The following is a 17,203-nucleotide window of genomic DNA, read 5'->3' on the forward strand; positions in this document are numbered from 1 at the left end:
TATTTAATTGATAAAAATGTATTTTTACTTCTCTTTTAGTTTTTAAAATGAAGGTATGTAGATGCCAAATCCTTCTATTTTCCTATGCTTTCTTCCATCCTTATTGTTTCTTTAGGGATAACTAGTGTTAAGCACACAAGGCATGCACACGTGTTGATGTGTGAGTGTATATGTGTGCATGTGTGAAATCCTGAAGGAAAATCCTTCCATTCCATTTATCTGGGCCTGAATACCAGTAGTTTTATGTTCCATTCTACAAGAAAAGAAAACCCTCATCTCTCTTCTACATGACAGTTTTTTAAATATAAGAAGGTAACTGTTGTGAATAATTATACCACAATCAATGAATTTATTTACACTTCGTCTTCCAGTTAAAAATAAACATGTTCATACTATAGTTAGCAAGAAGTGACCTGAAGGTGGTATCAGGAGGCATTAACTAAAGTCCTAATTCTGTCATTTCATAGATTTGAAACTTATGAACAAACTATTTCACTTACCTAGTTGCCTTACCATGAATGAAGACAATGAAAACTAAGTCACAAATTTAATAAAAGGATCAAGGACTCACATTACTCAAATGTCACCTCCTCAGGAATGTTTTCCTTAAGCCTCCTGCTATAGGCTGAATGTTTGTGTCCCCTGCAAAATTCCTATGTTAAAATCCTCCTGACTAATGAGGAGGTGAGGCCTTTGGATTCAGTAGAAGAAAAAGTAAGAAAACCATGTATCTTGCACATCTGTGTTTTATAGCTTGAAAATTTGTGGCCACTCCACCTGGTTTTGCCCCTCCCCCACTGGCTGCAATTTCTCATGCTCCTTTGCCAACTCTGGCTTTTGCCTGCTCCTTTAATAGTATTGTCTTCAGGGTTCTGCCCCTCAGGCCTTCTCACTCCACTGCGTAAATTTCCTCAGGCAATCTTTATTCCCTGGCTTCAAATGTCACACTTACATAATCTTTAAATCCATATCACCAGCTCCAACATTTCTTTGTTAAAAAAAATGTCATCTTGCTACTCCCTTGCTTCAACAACTGTAAGTAGCTGTTATGGACTGAACTGTTTCCTACTCACCAAATTTATATGCTGAAGTCTTAACCCCCAGTACTTCAAAATGTGACTTACTTGGAAATAGTCTTTAAAATGGTAATTAAATTAAAATGATGTCATTAGAGTGGGCCCTAATTCAATATGACTTGCGTACTTATAAGAGGAAATTTGGACACAAATTTGTACAGAAGCAAGATAATATAAAGACACAAGGAGGAGTTCCTGTCATTGCTCAGTGGCTAGTGAATCCGACTAGGAACCATGAGGTTGCAGGTTTGATCCCTGGCCTTGCTCAGTGGGTTAAGGATCCAGCATTGCCATTAGCTGTGGTGTAAGTCGCAGACGTGGCTCAGATCCCGAGTTGCTGTGGCTCTGGTGTAGGCCAGGTGGCTACAGCTCCGATTAGACCCCTAGCCTGGGAACCTCCATATGCCGCAGGAAGCGTCCCTAGAAAAGGCAAAAAGACAAACAACAACAACAACAAAAGGACACAAGGAGAAGATGGCCATCTACAAGACAAGGAGAGGCCATGGAAGAAACCAAGCCTTCTGACACCTTGGTCTTAGACTTCTAGCTTCCAGAATTATGAGAAAATAAATGTCTAATGTTTAGGAGTTCCTGTCATGGCCCAGCAGTTAATGACCCAGCTAGCACCCAATGGGACACGGGTTCAATCCCTGGCCTTGCTCAATGGGTTTAGGATCTGGTGTTGCCGTGAGCTGTTGTGGAGGTTGCACATGCGGCTTGGATCCAGCATTGCCGTGGCTGTGGCACAGGCCAGCACCTTCAGCTCCAATTCGACCCCTAGCCTGGGAACCTTCATATGCCATGGGCATGGCCCTAAAAAGACAAAAAAAAAATTCTACTAAAAACCACTCTGTCTTGTGCTACTTTGTTATGAGAGCTGTGACAAGTTAATGAATCAGCTTTTGAAATTAAGTTCCAACTTTACACACAAGAGCAATCCTGATCTCATAACCCTAACCTCATCTCCCATACATCACACTCAGTGAGTTCCCTGTACTCATTGAGCAATTTATTTGTAGAGTATCACCTTTGAACAGACAGTTGCCTCACCTAAAATGCCTGTACACTGGTTCTTCATCTATTCTGATGCCTCTCTATCATTCAAAGCACATTTACAAACAAAACCTACTGAAATAATTTCAACATGTATTATGTATTTGCCAAGTGCCAAGAACAATCACCATGCTGGGATAGACCAGAGAATGCCTCCATTTAATTGAGACTGTTTCTCATAGCACCTTGTGCTCTCCATCATAGCACCTATTACAAAAATGTGGTAGAATCTGTCTGAGTCTGAATTTGTCTGAATGAAGAATGTGTTTGAAAAATCTTTCTGAAGTCTTGATTTTTTTTAATTTGCCCTTATGAAGTAAATAACATGTACTACCTTTATTAATCACTGTTGCTAGCACAGTCTATGCATTACTTTCTACCACTCATCACATTCCAATTTTACAGATAAAAGCTTAGCCTCAAAGAGGAAATTAAGATGACATAGGAGGTAAGTGGTACATCTGATCATCAAGCCCAATTTGTCTGATTCCAATCACCTTACTATACCACTTCTCTTAGGAATGTGTGAATTCCTGGAAGGCAAGAACTCTGTATTCCCAGCCCTTGGTAAAGGACCTGATATAGCAGTGAAAAAAAATGAAGTGTTTGAGTGGATAAATAAATGATGACAGAATAAGGTTCATTAACATGAATGCCTTAATTCAGTCGAAGTTAAAGAGGAATAACTAAGTTGAAAAGCATAGGAAAGATGGTCCTGCATCTGTCTGGTTAAGAGATTCCTTCCCCAGAGCCTCTTCTTAACAGCTTTGTGTACTTGGCCAAATTACTTTGCTCCCATGAACTTTGGTTTTCTCACTGGTGTTATGGAGTTATTCTGACATTAACTGAGGTATTCCAGGTGACATGCTTAGCACAATATCAGACTCACTCAGTACCAAATAAATTTGGGCTGTGGTTGCTATTATTAGGTTGCAATTTCTCTACATGAAATGAGACTAATAGATCATCACGTGATTTTAGAGGGAATCTATCCGTGCAAGAACATCTTTCACATGAAAGATGTTCATTGGGAAAAAAATGAACATGGCAACTTGTCCATGGTGTTCATGTCATATCCAGTGGAAAGTGTTTTGGAAACTTTTGCCAAGTAGCATAACATGTGTTCTACTAGTTAGCATCTCTTGAATATAATAATATATTCCAGATGATAATGTGAATGATTCATAGGTTTTATAAGTGACCAGGATTACAAATTTATTCCCACCTTGAGAACAAACATATTTTTTTAATTTTCATGTTACCACTGATGATCACTTTTATCTTGGTGTTTAATGTCCAGCTGATTCTTACTTTTTTTTTTTTTACATCTTTTTTTTTTCCACTGTACAGCAAGGAGATCAAGTTATCCTTACATGTATACATTACAATTACATTTTTCCCCCACCCTTTCTTCTGTTGCAACATGAGTATCTAGACAGAGTTCTCAATGCTACTCAGCAGGATCTCCTTGTAAACCTATTCTAAGTTGTGTCTGATATGCCCAAGCTCCCGATCCCTCCCACTCCCTCCCCCTCCCATCAGGCAGCCACAAGTCTTTTCTCCAAGTCCATGATTTTCTTTTCCGAGGAGATGTTCATTTCTGCTGGATATTAGATTCCAGTTATAAGTGATATCATATGGTGTTTGTCTTTGTCTTTCTGACTCATTTCACTCAGGATGAGATTCTCTAGTTTCATCCATGTTGCTAAAAATGGCATTATGTCATTCTTTTTTATGGCTGAGTAGTATTCCATTGTGTATATATACCACTTCTTCTGAATCCAATCATCTGTCAATGGACATTTGGGTTGTTTCCATGTCCTGGCTATTGTGAATAGTGCTGTAATGAATATGCGGGTGCATGTGTCTCTTTTAAGTAGAGCTTTGTCTGGATAGATGCCCAAGAGTGGGATTGTGGGGTCATATGGAAGTTCTATGTATAGATTTCTAAGGTATCTCCAAACTGTTCTCCATAGTGGCTGTACCAGTTTACATTCCCACCAGCAGTGCAGGAGGGTTCCCTTTTCTCCACAGCCCCTCCAGCACTTTTTATTTGTGGATTTATTAATGATGGCCATTCTGACTGGTGTGAGGTGGTATCTCATGGTAGTTTTGATTTGCATTTCTCTTATAATCAGCGATGTTGAGCATTTTTTCATGTGTTGGTTGGCCATGTGTATATCTTCTTTGGAGAAATGTCTATTCAGGTCTTTTGCCCATTTTTCCATTGATTGATTGGTTTTTTTGCTGGTGGGTTGTATAAGTTGTTTATATATTCTAGAGATTAAGCCCTTGTCGGTTGCATCATTTGAAATTCTTTTCTCCCATTCTGAAAGTTGTCTTTTTGTTTTCTTTTTGGTTTCCTTTGCTGTGCAAAAGCTTTTCAGTTTGATGAGGTCCCATGGGTTTATTTTTGCTCTAATTTCTATTGCTTTGGGAGACTGACCTGAGAAAATATTCATGATGTTGATGTCAGAGAGTGTTTTGCCTATGTTTTCTTCTAGGAGTTTGATGGTGTCCTGTCGTATATTTAAGTCTTTCAGCCATTGGGAGTTTATTTTTGTGCATGGTGTGAGGGTGTGTTCTGGTGTCAGTGATTTGCATGCAGCTGTCCAGGTTTCCCAGCAATGCTTGCTGAATAGACTTTCTTTTTCCCATTTTATGTTCTTGCCTCCCTTGTCAAAGATTAATTGACCATAGGCGTCAGGGTTTATTTCTGGATTCTCTATTCTGTTCCATTGGTCTGTCTGTCTGTTTTGATACCAGTACCACACTCTTTTGAGGACTGTGGCTTTGTAGTATTTCTTGAAGTCTGGGAGAGTTATGCCTCCTGCTTGGTTTTTGTTTCTCAGGATTACTTTGGTGATTCTGGGTCTTTTGTGGTTCCATATACATTTTTGGATTGTTTGTTCTAGTTCTGCGAAAAATGTCATGGGTAATTTGATAGGGATTGCATTGAATCTATAGATTGCTTTGGGTAGTATGGCCATTTTTACAACATTGATTTTTCCAGTCCAGGAGCATGGAATATCTTTCCATTTCTTTATATCTTCTTTGATTTCTTTGATTAAAGTTTTATAGTTCTCAGCATATAGGTCCTTTACCTCCTTGGTCAGGTGTATTCCGAGGTATGTGATTTTGAGGTGCAATTTTAAAAGGTATCGTATTTTTGTATTCCTTTTCTAATATTTCATTGCTGATATACAGAAATGCCACTGACTTCTGAATGTTCATCTTATATCCTGCTACTTTGCTGAATTTATTGATCAGTTCAAGGAGTTTTGTGGTTGAGTCCTTAGGGTTTTCTATGTATAGTATCATGTCATCTGCATACAGTGACAGTTTGATCTCTTCTCTTCCTATATGGATGCCTTTTATTTCTTTTGTTTGTCTAATTGCTGTGGCTAGGACTTCCAAAACTATGTTGAAGAGCAGTGGTGAGAGTGGGCATCCCTGTCTTGTTCCAGATTTGAGTGAGAAGGCTTTCAGTTTTTCCCCATTGAGGATTATATTTGCTGTGGGTTTATCATAAATGGCTTTGATTATATTCAGGAATGTTCCCTCTATATTCACTTTGGCGAGGGTCTTGATCATGAATGGATGTTGGACTTTGTCAAATGCTTTTTCTGCGTCTATTGAGATGATCATATGATTTTTGACTTTTTTTTTGTTAGTGTGGTGTATGATGTTGATTTATTTGCATATGCTGAACCATGATTCTTACTTTTAAATTTCACCTTGACATTAGCCCTCATTGGCAACAGCTCTGTCAGATTTTTCTCTATAATACATTTGATGAAATATATTAATGACCTAATAAAACACAGGAGATGGTATTAAAATCCAGTTCTTGTGATTTATCAGTCTTTCTTAGAAATGAAATTTACAAGCACTGTGCTAGCTAAGATCTCCTTATATAATGGGTAGCCATTCTAACCACCTCTATTCAATATACTACTGAAAATCCTAATCAGGCTGAAAAATGAAATAAAAGCCATCCAAATAGATAAAAAGAAGTAAATTGTAGATGATATTATATTATATTATATATAGAAAAACCTAAAGACTCCTCCAAAAAAATGCTACAGCTACTCACCAAATTCAGTAAGGTTGCAGGATACAAAATCAACATGCAGAAAACAGCTTCATTTCCACACACTAGTAACAAAATATATGAAAAATAAAGAAAATCCCAATCACAATAGCATCAAAAACAATAAAGTTCTTGGAATATATCTAACAAGAGAGATGAAAGATCTATGCATGGGAAACTTCAAGATTTGGATGAAAGAAACTGAAGAAGACACAAACAAATGGAAAAATATTCCATGTTAATGGATTGGAAGAATTAATATTGTCAAAATGCCCATATTATCAAAAGCTATCTATAGAGTCAATTCAATCCCTATCAAAATTCCAATGATATTTTTCAAAATTTCCAATGAATTTTATACTTTCAGAAACAGAAAATACAATACCAAAAATGTATGAGAGGCCACAAAGGACCCCAAATAGCCAAAGCAATCCTGAAAGAGAAGAACAAAGTTGGACACATCACATTTTCTGATTTTAAACTACAAAGCTATAGTTATCAAAAAAGAACAGTACTGGCATAAAAATAGACACATAGACACATGTAACAAAATTGAGAGCCTGGAAATAAACCCTTGCATTTAAGGTCAACTAATATTTGACAAGGAAGACAAAAATATACAATGAAAAAAGGATAGTCTCTTCAATAAATGGTGTTGTGAAAACTGGATAACTACATGCGGGAGAATTAAATTGGACCTCTATCTTACAACACTCACAAATACGAACTTGAAATGGATTAAATACTAAAATTTAAGGACTGAGACCACAAAACTCCTAGAAGAAAACATAGGAGAAAAAAAATTCCTTGGCCTTGGTCTCAGAGATGATTTCCTGGATATGACAGCAAAAGTACTGGCAAAAGAAGCAAACATAAACAAGTGGGATTAAATCAAATTACAGAGCTTCTAAACATCAAAACAAACTCAACAAAATTAAAGGGTAACCTAGAGAGAAAGACAACCCTACATAATAATTCTTATATGTGGAATCTAGAGAGACAAACTTACAGAAACACTAAAGTGGGAGTTACCTGAGGTTGGGGAGTGATGGAAATGAAGAGATGTCAGTCAAAGCATACAAACTCCCAGTTATAATGTTAACAAGTTTGGAGATCTAATGTACAGCATGGTGATTACAGCTAATCATACTGTATCATATATTTTAATGTCACTAAGAAAGTAGATCTTAAATGTTATCATCAGAAAAAAAAAAGCAGTGATAACTGTGACAAGATGGAGATAGTAGCTCAAACTGTGGTGGTAATCATTTTGCACTTATAAATGTATCAAACTAACATGTTGTACCCTTAAGCTTACACAATGTTATGTTTAAAATATATCTTAAAAATATGGGAAAAACTCATTATATCATCATAGAAGTCAATTCTTAGATATAAATGTAATTAGTATTGGTTGACTTAGATACAGACAAAGAATGAGGGGAGGTCATATGCTCATATTCACACAAAAAGCACCATTTACCTTAGATGGAGGGAAAAATTTAACACATTCCAGCCATGTGGTTAAAAAGTACTTTCCACATATCGCACATTTTCTTCCCTGAGAGAGTATGCTCCTGACCTGTGGGTACCATTTTATGGCTTGCATTAGGAAAGGATTCTTTGCTGCTAGCTGATTCATTATAAATCTTGATGTTGTTTCCTAAATTAAAAAAGAATATAGATCCTCAGATTATTTTTAAGATAACTATTTTACATTACATTGATTCCCATTTCACTAATTTATATTTTTACCTTATTCCTCACAGTTTCTGTTAAATTAGATTTCCATAGTATACATAATGAATTAAACTGTCAATGACTAGAATTGTGTTTTGTTTTCAACATGATACAAAATTCAAATTATTTCCATTGTAATATTTCTATGTCTCTGACATATAGAATCCAAGTTATAATAAATTTACATTAATAAAGTTTAGTTTCACATTTTGTACTTATTACAATAGGCAAGAACCATACAAATATTCAGACTGAACTCAAAAATTAAGTCTGTCAAATTCACTAAGGTCTAAATCCTTACTGCTTAAACTGCAGGTCACACATCAGTAGAATCTGCATCACCTAGAAGCTTTTTAGAGATTAAGACTTAGTTGCACTTCAGAACTACTGAACCAGAGTCTGCAATTTAACTAGATTCCCCAGATATTTGTATGTGTGTTAAAGTTTGAGAAGCACTAGACTAAGTGTTCTCCTGTGCTGAGTACCTGAATTGAGCCATATTGTTAGAGTACTGATATCTATTAACCAAATCAATGAATTTAGTATGCATTAAACCTATCCACACAAATATGTCCAGAAACTTTGCTTTAGACAAATATATTATTATAACATTAAATACCCCAAAATGGATATTAAAGAAATATAAGTTGACCTTCACCACGACCATCAACACCATCATCTTAATGTAAATAAAATACAACTCATAGTTTTTATCTTTACTTACCAAACAATATAAACATTTGATTTACTCCAGTAATGGCCCCCATTATTTGTGCCAGTAGCATGAAGTCCTGTGTAAATATTACAAAAACACTGCATGAATCTTAACAGTGTATGAGACTTTTTTTATGGGCAAAGCGAAAGATTTTCCACATCAGGCTCTGACAGGAATCTTTGGAAATACATGCATACATATATATATACACACACACACACACAAGTGAAAGATTATGTCTTTCACTCATCTACCCCAATTAAAATCTTTAAGGAGTTCCTGCTGCAGTGCAGTAGGTTAATGATCTGGCATTGTCTCTGTGGCAGTGTAGGTTCAAGCCCTAGCCTGGTATGGTGGTTAAGGATCCAGCATTGCTGCAGCTATGGTGTAGGTCACAGCTGCAGCTTGGATTCAATCCCTGGCCCAGGAACTTTCATATGTGGCAGGCACAACTAAAAAAGAAAAAATAAAAAAAATAAAATAAAATCCTTAAAAATAAAAACAAAATCCTATAAACTGCTGTCCACCTGTTCCTTATTACTATTCCACTTAACAAACACCTGGAAAAGCTGCCTTTATACACAAACAGGCCTGAGCCTGTTCCTTAAATGTCTGATCCTTCAAGAGCATAATCTCCTACACATTATAGCTTATTCTCTGGAATGGCTACATAATGAAGTCATCCTTTCTGAAAGAATTATCCTATTACGCCAATATAACAGGATTCCTAAATTGGATGTCTATATCATCCCTTTCTAACAACTTACACAGAGCATAGCTTGTGATTCTGAATGAAATACTGATTTTAGAGGTAAGTTTTAACGACCAGAATGAAATGGCTATTCTCGCTATGAAGCTGCAGAAATGTAAATATAAAAATTTTCTCCCCCAAAACAGCAGACAGTAGAAGAATTTGCTGAAATACATGGGACCCATAAATAGGTCACAATTCATACAGTTCACTTTTTCCATTTATGATTTCTGGAACCAAAAATGTTTGTAGCACTTGGTATGTCTCTTAACAACACTTACATTACCCATTATTTTTTTAATTTATTTTTTATTGTTTTTTCCCACAACACACATTTTTTTTTCCATTGTACAGCATGGGGACCCAGTTACACATATATGCATACATAATTTTTTCTTCCATTGTCATGCTGCATTGTAAGTATCTAGACATAGTTTTCAGTGCTGCACAGCAGGATCTCATTGTAAACCCATTCCATGAGCAATAGTTTGCATCAGTTGACCCCAAGCTCTCAGTCCCTCCCACTCCCTACCCCTCCCCCCGGGCAACCACAAGTCTGTTCTCCAAGTCTGTGATTTTCTTTTCTGTGGAAAGGTACATTTGTGCTGTATATTAGATACCATATATGAGTGATATCATATGGTATTTGTCTTTTTCTTATTTCAGTCAATATGAGATTCTCTCTAGTTCCATCCATGTTGTTGCAAATGGCATTATTTTGTTCTGTTTTATGGCTGATTAGTATTCCATTGTGTATATATACCACTTCTTCCTAATCCAATTGTCTGTCAATGGACATTTGGGTTGTTTCCACTCTTGCCTATTGTGAATAGAGCTGCAATGAACATGCGGGTGCATGTGTCTTTTTTACAGAAAGTTTTGTCAAGATATATGCCCAAGAGTAGGATTTCTGGATCATATAGATTTCTAAAGTACCTCATACTGTTCTCCATAGTGGCTGTACCAGCTTACATTCGCACCAACAGTGCAGGAGGGTTCCCATTGCTCCAAAACCTGTCCAGCACTTGATCTTTGTGGACTTATTAATGATGGCTATTCTGACTGGTGTGAGGTGGTATCTCATGGTAGTTTTGATTTGCATTTCTCTAATAATCAGGGAGGTTGAGCATTTTTTCATGTGCTTGTTGGCCATCTGTATATCTTCCTTGGAAAAATGTCTATTCAGGTCCTTTGCCCATTTTTCCATTAGGTTGTTGGCTTTTTTGCTGTTGAGTTGTATAAGTTGCTTGTGTATTCCAGAGATTAAGCCCTTGTCAGTTGCATCATTTGAAATTCTTTTCTCCCATTCTGTAAGTTGTCTTTTTGTTTTCTTTTTGGTTTCCTTTGCTGTGCAAAAGCTTTTCAGTTTGATGAGGTCCCATGGGTTTATTTTTGCTCTAATTTCTATTGCTTTGGGAGACTGACCTGAGAAAATATTCATAAGGTTGATGTCAGAGAATGTTTTGCATATGTTCTCTTGCAGAAGTTCGATGGTGTCTTGTCTTATATTTAAGGCTTTAAGCCATTTTGAGTTTATTTCCATGCATGGTGCGAGGGTGTGTTCTAGTTTCATCGATTTGCATGCAGCTGTCCACGTTTCCCAGCAACTCTTGCTGAAAAGACTGTCTTTTTCCCATTTTATGTTCTTGCCAACTTTGTTCAAGGTTAATTGACCATAGGTATCTTGGTTTGTTTCTGAGTTCTCTATTCTCTTCCATTGGTTTGTCTGTCTGTTTTGGTACCAGTACCACAGTCTTGATGACTGTGGCTTTGTAGTATTGCTTGAAGTCTGGGAGAGTTATGCCTCCTGCTTGGTTTTTGTTCCTCAGGATTGCTTTGGCGATTCTGGGTTTTTGTGGTTCCATATAAATGTTTGGATTGTTTGTTTTAGTTCTGTGAAAAATGTCATGGGTAATTTGATAGGGATTGCATTGAATCTGTAGATTGCTTTGGGTGTATGGCCATTTTCACAATAATAATTTTTCTTTTCTTTTCTTTTTTTTTTTTTTTTTTTTTTTTTTTTGGTCTTTTACCTTTTCTAGGGCTGATCCTGTTGCATATGGAAGTTCCCAGGCTAGGGGTCTAATTGAAGCTGTAGCCGCTGGCCTACGCCAGAGCCACAGCAACACCATATCCAAGCCGTGTCTGTGACCTACACCACAGCTCACGGAAATGCCAGATCCTTAACCCACCGAGCAAGGCCAGGGATCAAACCCGCAACCTCATGGTTCCTAGTCAGATTCGTTAACCACTGGGCCACAACGGGAACTCCACAATATTAATTTTTCCAACCCAGGAGCATGAAATATCTTTCCATTTCTTTACATCTTCTTTAACTTCCTTGATTAATGTTTTATAGTTCTCAGTATATTTTTACCCCCTTGGTCAGGTGTATTCCCAGGTATTTGATTTTTGTGCTGCAATTTTAAAGGGTATTGTATTTCTGTATTCCTTTTCTAATATTTCATTGTTAGCATACAGAAATGCTACTGATTTCTGAATGTCCATCTCATACTCTGCTACTTTGTTGAATTTGTTGGTCAGTTCAAGTAGTTTTGGGGATGAGTCCTTAGGGTTTTCTATGTATAGTATCATGTTGTCTGCATACAGTATCAGTTTTGTTTCTTCTCTTCATATTTGGATGCCCTTTATTTCTTTTGTTTGTCTGATTGCTGTGGCTAGGACTTCCAAAACTATGTTGAATAGCAGTGGTGAGAGTGGGCATCCCTGTCTTGTTTCAGATTTTAATGGGAAAGCTTTCAGCTGTCTCCATTGAGTATTATATTTGCTGTGGGTTTGTAATAATGGCTTTGATTATGTTAAGGTATGTTCCCTCTATACCCATTTGGTGAGAGTTTTATCACAAATGGATGTTGGCCTTTGTCAAATGCTTTTTCTGCATCTATTGAGATGATCATATGGTTTTTGACTTTTCTTTTGTTAATGTGGTGTATGATGTTGATTGATTTGCATATGTGGAACCATCTTTGTGAACCTGGGATGAATCCTGCCTAGTCATGGTGTACAATCTTTTTTATATGTTGTTAGATTTGGTTGGCTAAAATTTTGTTGAGAATTTTTGTGTCTATATTCATCAAAGATATGGGCTGATAGTTTTCTTTTTTGGTGATATCTTTGTCTGGTTTTGGAATTAGTGTGATGGTAGCATCATAGAATGTCTTAGGGAGTATTCCTTCTTCTTCAAACTTTTGGAAAAGTTTAAGGAGGATGGGCACCAGTCCGTCTATGTATGTTTGGTAGAATTCACCTGTGAGGCCATCTGGTCCTGGGCTTTTATTTGTAGGAGTGTTTTTATGACATGATTCAATTTCATTTCTAGTGAATGGGCTTTTCAGTTGATCTGTTTACTCTTGGTTCAGTTTTGGCATTCTGTAAGACTATATAAAGTTGTCCATGTCTTCCAGATTGTCAAACTTGTTGGCATATAATTGTTCATAGTATTCTCTTATGGTTTTCTGTATTTCTGCAGTATCCATTGTGATTTCTCCTTTTTCATTTCTTATTTTGATTATTTGGGTTTTTTCTCTCCTCTTCTTGGTGAGTCTAGCCAGAGATTTGTCAATCTTGTTCACCTTTTCAAAGAACCAGCTCTTGGTTTTATTGAGTTCTTTGATTGTTTTTCAAATTTCTATTTTATTGATTTCCTCTTTGATCTTTATGATTTCCTTCCTTCTGTTGACTTTAGGTGTTTTTTGTTCTTCTTTTTCTAATTCATTTAGGTGGTGGGTTAAGTTATCAATTTGAGATTTTTCTTCTTTTTTGAGGAAGGCCTGTATTTCTATGAACTTCCCTCTGAGCACTGCTTTTGGGACATCCCATAGATTTTGAGAGGTTGTGTCTTCATTATCATTTGTCTCGATGTATTTTTTAATTTCTTTATTGATTTCCTCATTGACCCATTGGTTTTTTAGTAGCATGTTGTTTAGTCTCCATGTAATAGGTTTTTTCTCCTTTCTTTTCCTGTGGTTGATTTTTAGTTTCATGTCATTGTGGTCAGAGAAGATACTTGAAATAATTTCTATACTCTTAAATTTGTTGAGGTTAGCTTTGTGCCCCAATATGGGATCAATTCTTGGGAATGTTCCATGCGCACTTGAGAAGAATGTTTATTCTGGTTTTTTTTTTTTTTTGGATGTAATGTCCTGAAAAAGTCAATTAAATCTAAATTTTCTATTGTGCCCTTTAGGATCTCTGTTGCTTTATTGATTTTATGTCTAGAGTATCTGTCCATTGATGTGAGTGGGGTGTTAATGTCTCCTACTATGATTGTATTCCAATCAATTTCTCCTTTTTTGTCTGTTAATATTTGTTGTAGGCATCTGGGTGCTCCTATATTTGGGGGCATATATGTTGATGATTGTAACGTCTTCTTCTTGAATGGATCCTTTAACCATTAAATAGTGTCCTTCTTTGTCTTTCTTTATGGCCTTCATTTTAATATCTATGTTGTCTGATATAAGTATTGCAACTTCTGCTTTCCTATCTTGCCCATTCCCATACCCTCACTTTCAATCTGTATGGGTCCTTTGTCCTAAGGTGAGTTTCCTGTAGGCAGCAGATTGAAGGTTTTTGCTTTTTTATCCAACCAGCCACTCTGTGTCTTTTGATTGGAGCATTCAGTCCATTGACATTCAAGGTGATAATTGATAGATGTTTATTTATTGCCACTTTAAACCTCGTTTTCTAGTTGATTCTATGATTCTCCAGTCTTTCTTTCTTCTTTTTGGCTGGATGGTCTCCAATTATTTTCTGCTTGAGTAATTTTCTTTTCATTTTTCAGGAATGTAATGTTTGGTTTTGATGTGTGCTTGCCCTGTTTTTAAAGTATGTTAACCCCTTCTATTATTGTGTGTTTTAGTCTGATAGTCCTGTAAGCTCAAAAACTTCATTACCATAATAAAATTTTAAAAAAGAAAAAAAAGAATCTATTCATTTCCTTACTTCCCTTGCCCATGTTTTATGATTTTGATGTCTTTTTTGAATTTTATTTTTTTATTTTAAACATCTTCATAATTAGATCTGTATGCTGGCTTATTTAAATGACTGCTCTCTGGGAGTTCCCGTCGTGGCGCAGTGGTTAACGAATCCGACTAGGAACCATGAGGTCGCGGGTTCGATCCCTGGCCTTGCTCAGTGGGTTAACGATCCGGCGTTGCCGTGAGCTGTGGTGTAGGTTGCAGACGCGGCTCGGATCCCGCGTTGCTGTGGCTCTGGCGTAGGCAGGTGGCTACAGCTCCGATTCAACCCCTAGCGTGGGAACCTCCATATGCTGCGGGAGCGGCCCTAGAAATAGCAACAACAACAACAACAACAACAAAAAAAAAAAAAAAAAAAAAAAAAAAGCTTTAAATGACTGCTCTCTGATTGTGGTTTCCTCCATCCTAGTTCTTCCTCTTTTTTTTTTTTTTTAATTTAGAGGAGCCCTTTAAGTATGTCTTTTAGAATGGGTTTTGTATTGCTATACTCTTTCAGCTTTTGTTTGTGGGAGAAATCCTTTATTTCCCCTTCTACTTTAAATGATATTCTTTCTGGATAGGGCATTCTAGGTTGCATATTTTTTCCTTTTAGTGCTTTAAATATCTCTTGCCATTCCCTCCTGGCCTGTAGAGTTTCTGTTGAGACATCAGCTGATAGCCTTATGGGGGTTCCCTTATACGTGACACTTTGCTTTTCTCTTGCTGCCTTCAGGATCCTCTCTTCATCATTATCTTTTGTCATTTTTATTATAATATGTCTTGGAGTGGGTCTATTTGGATTCAGCTTTTTTGGGGCCCTCTATGCTTCCTGTATCTTGATATCAGTTTCCTTTAGATTTGGAAAGTGTTCAGCCATAATTTCTTCAAATATATTTTCAATCCCCTTTTCTTTTTTTCTCCTTCTGGAATTCCTATTATGCATGGATTGGCCCACTTTATATTATCCCATAGGTCTCTTATATTTCTTTCATGTTTTCTCATTTGGTTATCTGTCTGCTGTCCTGTTTGGGTGATTTCCATTATTCTATCTTCCACATCACTAATTCATTCCTCTACATTATTCATTCTGGTTTTTACTGCCCTTAGCTCTGTTCGTATCTCTGCAAATGAATTTTCTAGTTTTTCTTGGCTCCTCATATTTTCTAGTTCCTTTCCGAGGGAGTCTGCATTAATGTTCACATCTTCTCTTAATTCCTTCAATAGTTTCACTATTTCCCTTTTGAACTCCAAGTCTGTCAGACTGCAGAGGTCTGTTTTGTTGTTGATGGCTTTAGGTGAATTCTCCTGTTAACTTTAACAGGGAATGGTTTCTGAGCTTCTTTATCTTGCTTATGTTTTTCTTTTTCATGGTGGAGGTGCACTCCCTGTGGCTGGTCAGTGTTTGCCCTGGAGCTGCTGCAGAGTGCTTCCTGAGGGTGGGCAGTATTGGCTGGCCTGCTTTGAGGCAGTGGGGCATTTCCCAAAGGTGGGTGGGGCTACCCATCTCTCTCGGAGGCAAAGGAGCACTTTCTGAGGGTGGGTGGGACTGGCAGGTGGGCACTGCAGTGGAGGTGCACTTGCTGTGGCCAGGCAGGGCTCACCCTGGTGCTCCTGGGCTGCGGAGCTCTTCCTGAGGGTGGTTGGTTCTGGGCGGCTTGTTCCACTAAAGTGCAGCACTTCCCTAGAGCGGGTGAGGCTAGCTCACTTGCTCCAAGGCAAAGGAGCTCTTCCTGAGGGTGGGCAGGACTGGCATGTGTGCACCGAGGTGGAAGCATACTTCCTGTGGCTGGGCAGGGCTTGCCCTGGCACGCCTGGGCTGCAGAGCTCTTCCCTAGGGCGAGTGGTGCTGGCTGGCTTGCTCCACAGGAGTGGGGTGCTTCCTGTGTGCAGGCAGGCCAGGCCAGGGAAAAGCACGGTGATGGATGGCTTCCCATGGTGATGGATAGCTTCTGACCAGGCATGCATGGGGCTGGTGATGCACTGGGAAGCTCTGCTCTCTGCTAGCTGGGGGGCAAGTGCGCATTCTGGGCGCAAGGTGTATTCTCCTTCTCCTGGCGGCATGCTCCTCCTCCTCTCCCCTCCTCTCTCCTGTGGGTCCAGACCTTCTCCCGGGTTCCCTCTATTGCAGCTTTCCACTCCCCAGCCCTTAGCATATTTCTCCCTCCACCCGCAACACACCGCTTCCTAGTCCCTCAGGCTGTCTCCACACCATCAACCCCAGCCCACTCCCAGGAACTAAACTCTGAGGCCTAGGTCTTAGTGCCCAGCCCCCACCTGAGTGTCTCGGTTTTTGGTGTCTGTGCCAGTGGTTCAGATGATCTGTGCGGCTCTCACTCTGCTTTATAGATCTCAGACCTGCTGCTGCACTTTTCTTGGATTCTGGAGATCCCTCCAACTAGGTTGATCTTTCTGTAAGTTAGGTGACTTTCCAGGGTGTGGGTTCCCTTTCTCCTTCACAGTTCCCTCTCGGGAGTGCCAGTCCGGTCCTGATGTCCCTTCTCCCTCTCTCTCTCTCCTCTTTTCTCTTGTTTTACCCAGTTATGTCAAGAGATTCTTGCCATTTTGGGATGTTTAGGTTCTCCTGCCAGCATTCAGTTGTTGTTCTATGCGAGTCATTTTATGTGTAGACGTGTTTTTTTGTTGTGTTTGTGGGAGAGGGCGAGCATGTCCCCCTACTCTTCTGCTATCTTGCCTTGTCTCCATTACCCATTATTTATATCCTTCTGCTATTTGCTGCCAAGGTGTCACTTTGGAAGAATTAATATATACTACTGAAATATAAGGTTATTACTTGGAAGT

At 38.2% G+C, this 17,203-nt stretch overlaps 1 protein-coding gene across 7 annotated transcripts in view; it reads right to left on the reverse strand.

The window, feature by feature from the left end:
* The window catches only part of LRRC69 (leucine rich repeat containing 69), a 93,602-nt gene that overhangs the window by 16,017 nt on the left and 60,382 nt on the right, over nt 1–17,203 (reverse strand). For 3 of the 7 annotated variants that reach the window (XM_085021086.1, XM_085021088.1, XM_085021087.1), the window contains 2 exons: nt 8,687–8,753; nt 5,188–7,885 (listed from right to left, as the gene is read on the reverse strand). In XM_085021086.1, coding sequence (XP_084877212.1) covers nt 7,725–7,885; nt 8,687–8,753 — 228 coding nt within the window. In that variant the 3' untranslated portion in view covers nt 5,188–7,724. Of the gene's footprint in view, nt 1–5,187; nt 7,886–8,686; nt 8,754–17,203 lie in introns of those variants that run through there. The other 4 variants (XR_014843008.1, XM_085021084.1, XR_014843007.1 and 1 more) reach the window with 3 other exon arrangements.

The sequence above is a fragment of the Sus scrofa genome, chromosome 4 (assembly GCF_054392235.1).
Source record: "Sus scrofa isolate SSC_HxYL_T2T_F1_AM1 chromosome 4, Sscrofa_HxYL_maternal_Yorkshire_Landrace_v2.0, whole genome shotgun sequence".
Classification (NCBI taxonomy): Eukaryota; Metazoa; Chordata; class Mammalia; order Artiodactyla; family Suidae; genus Sus; species Sus scrofa.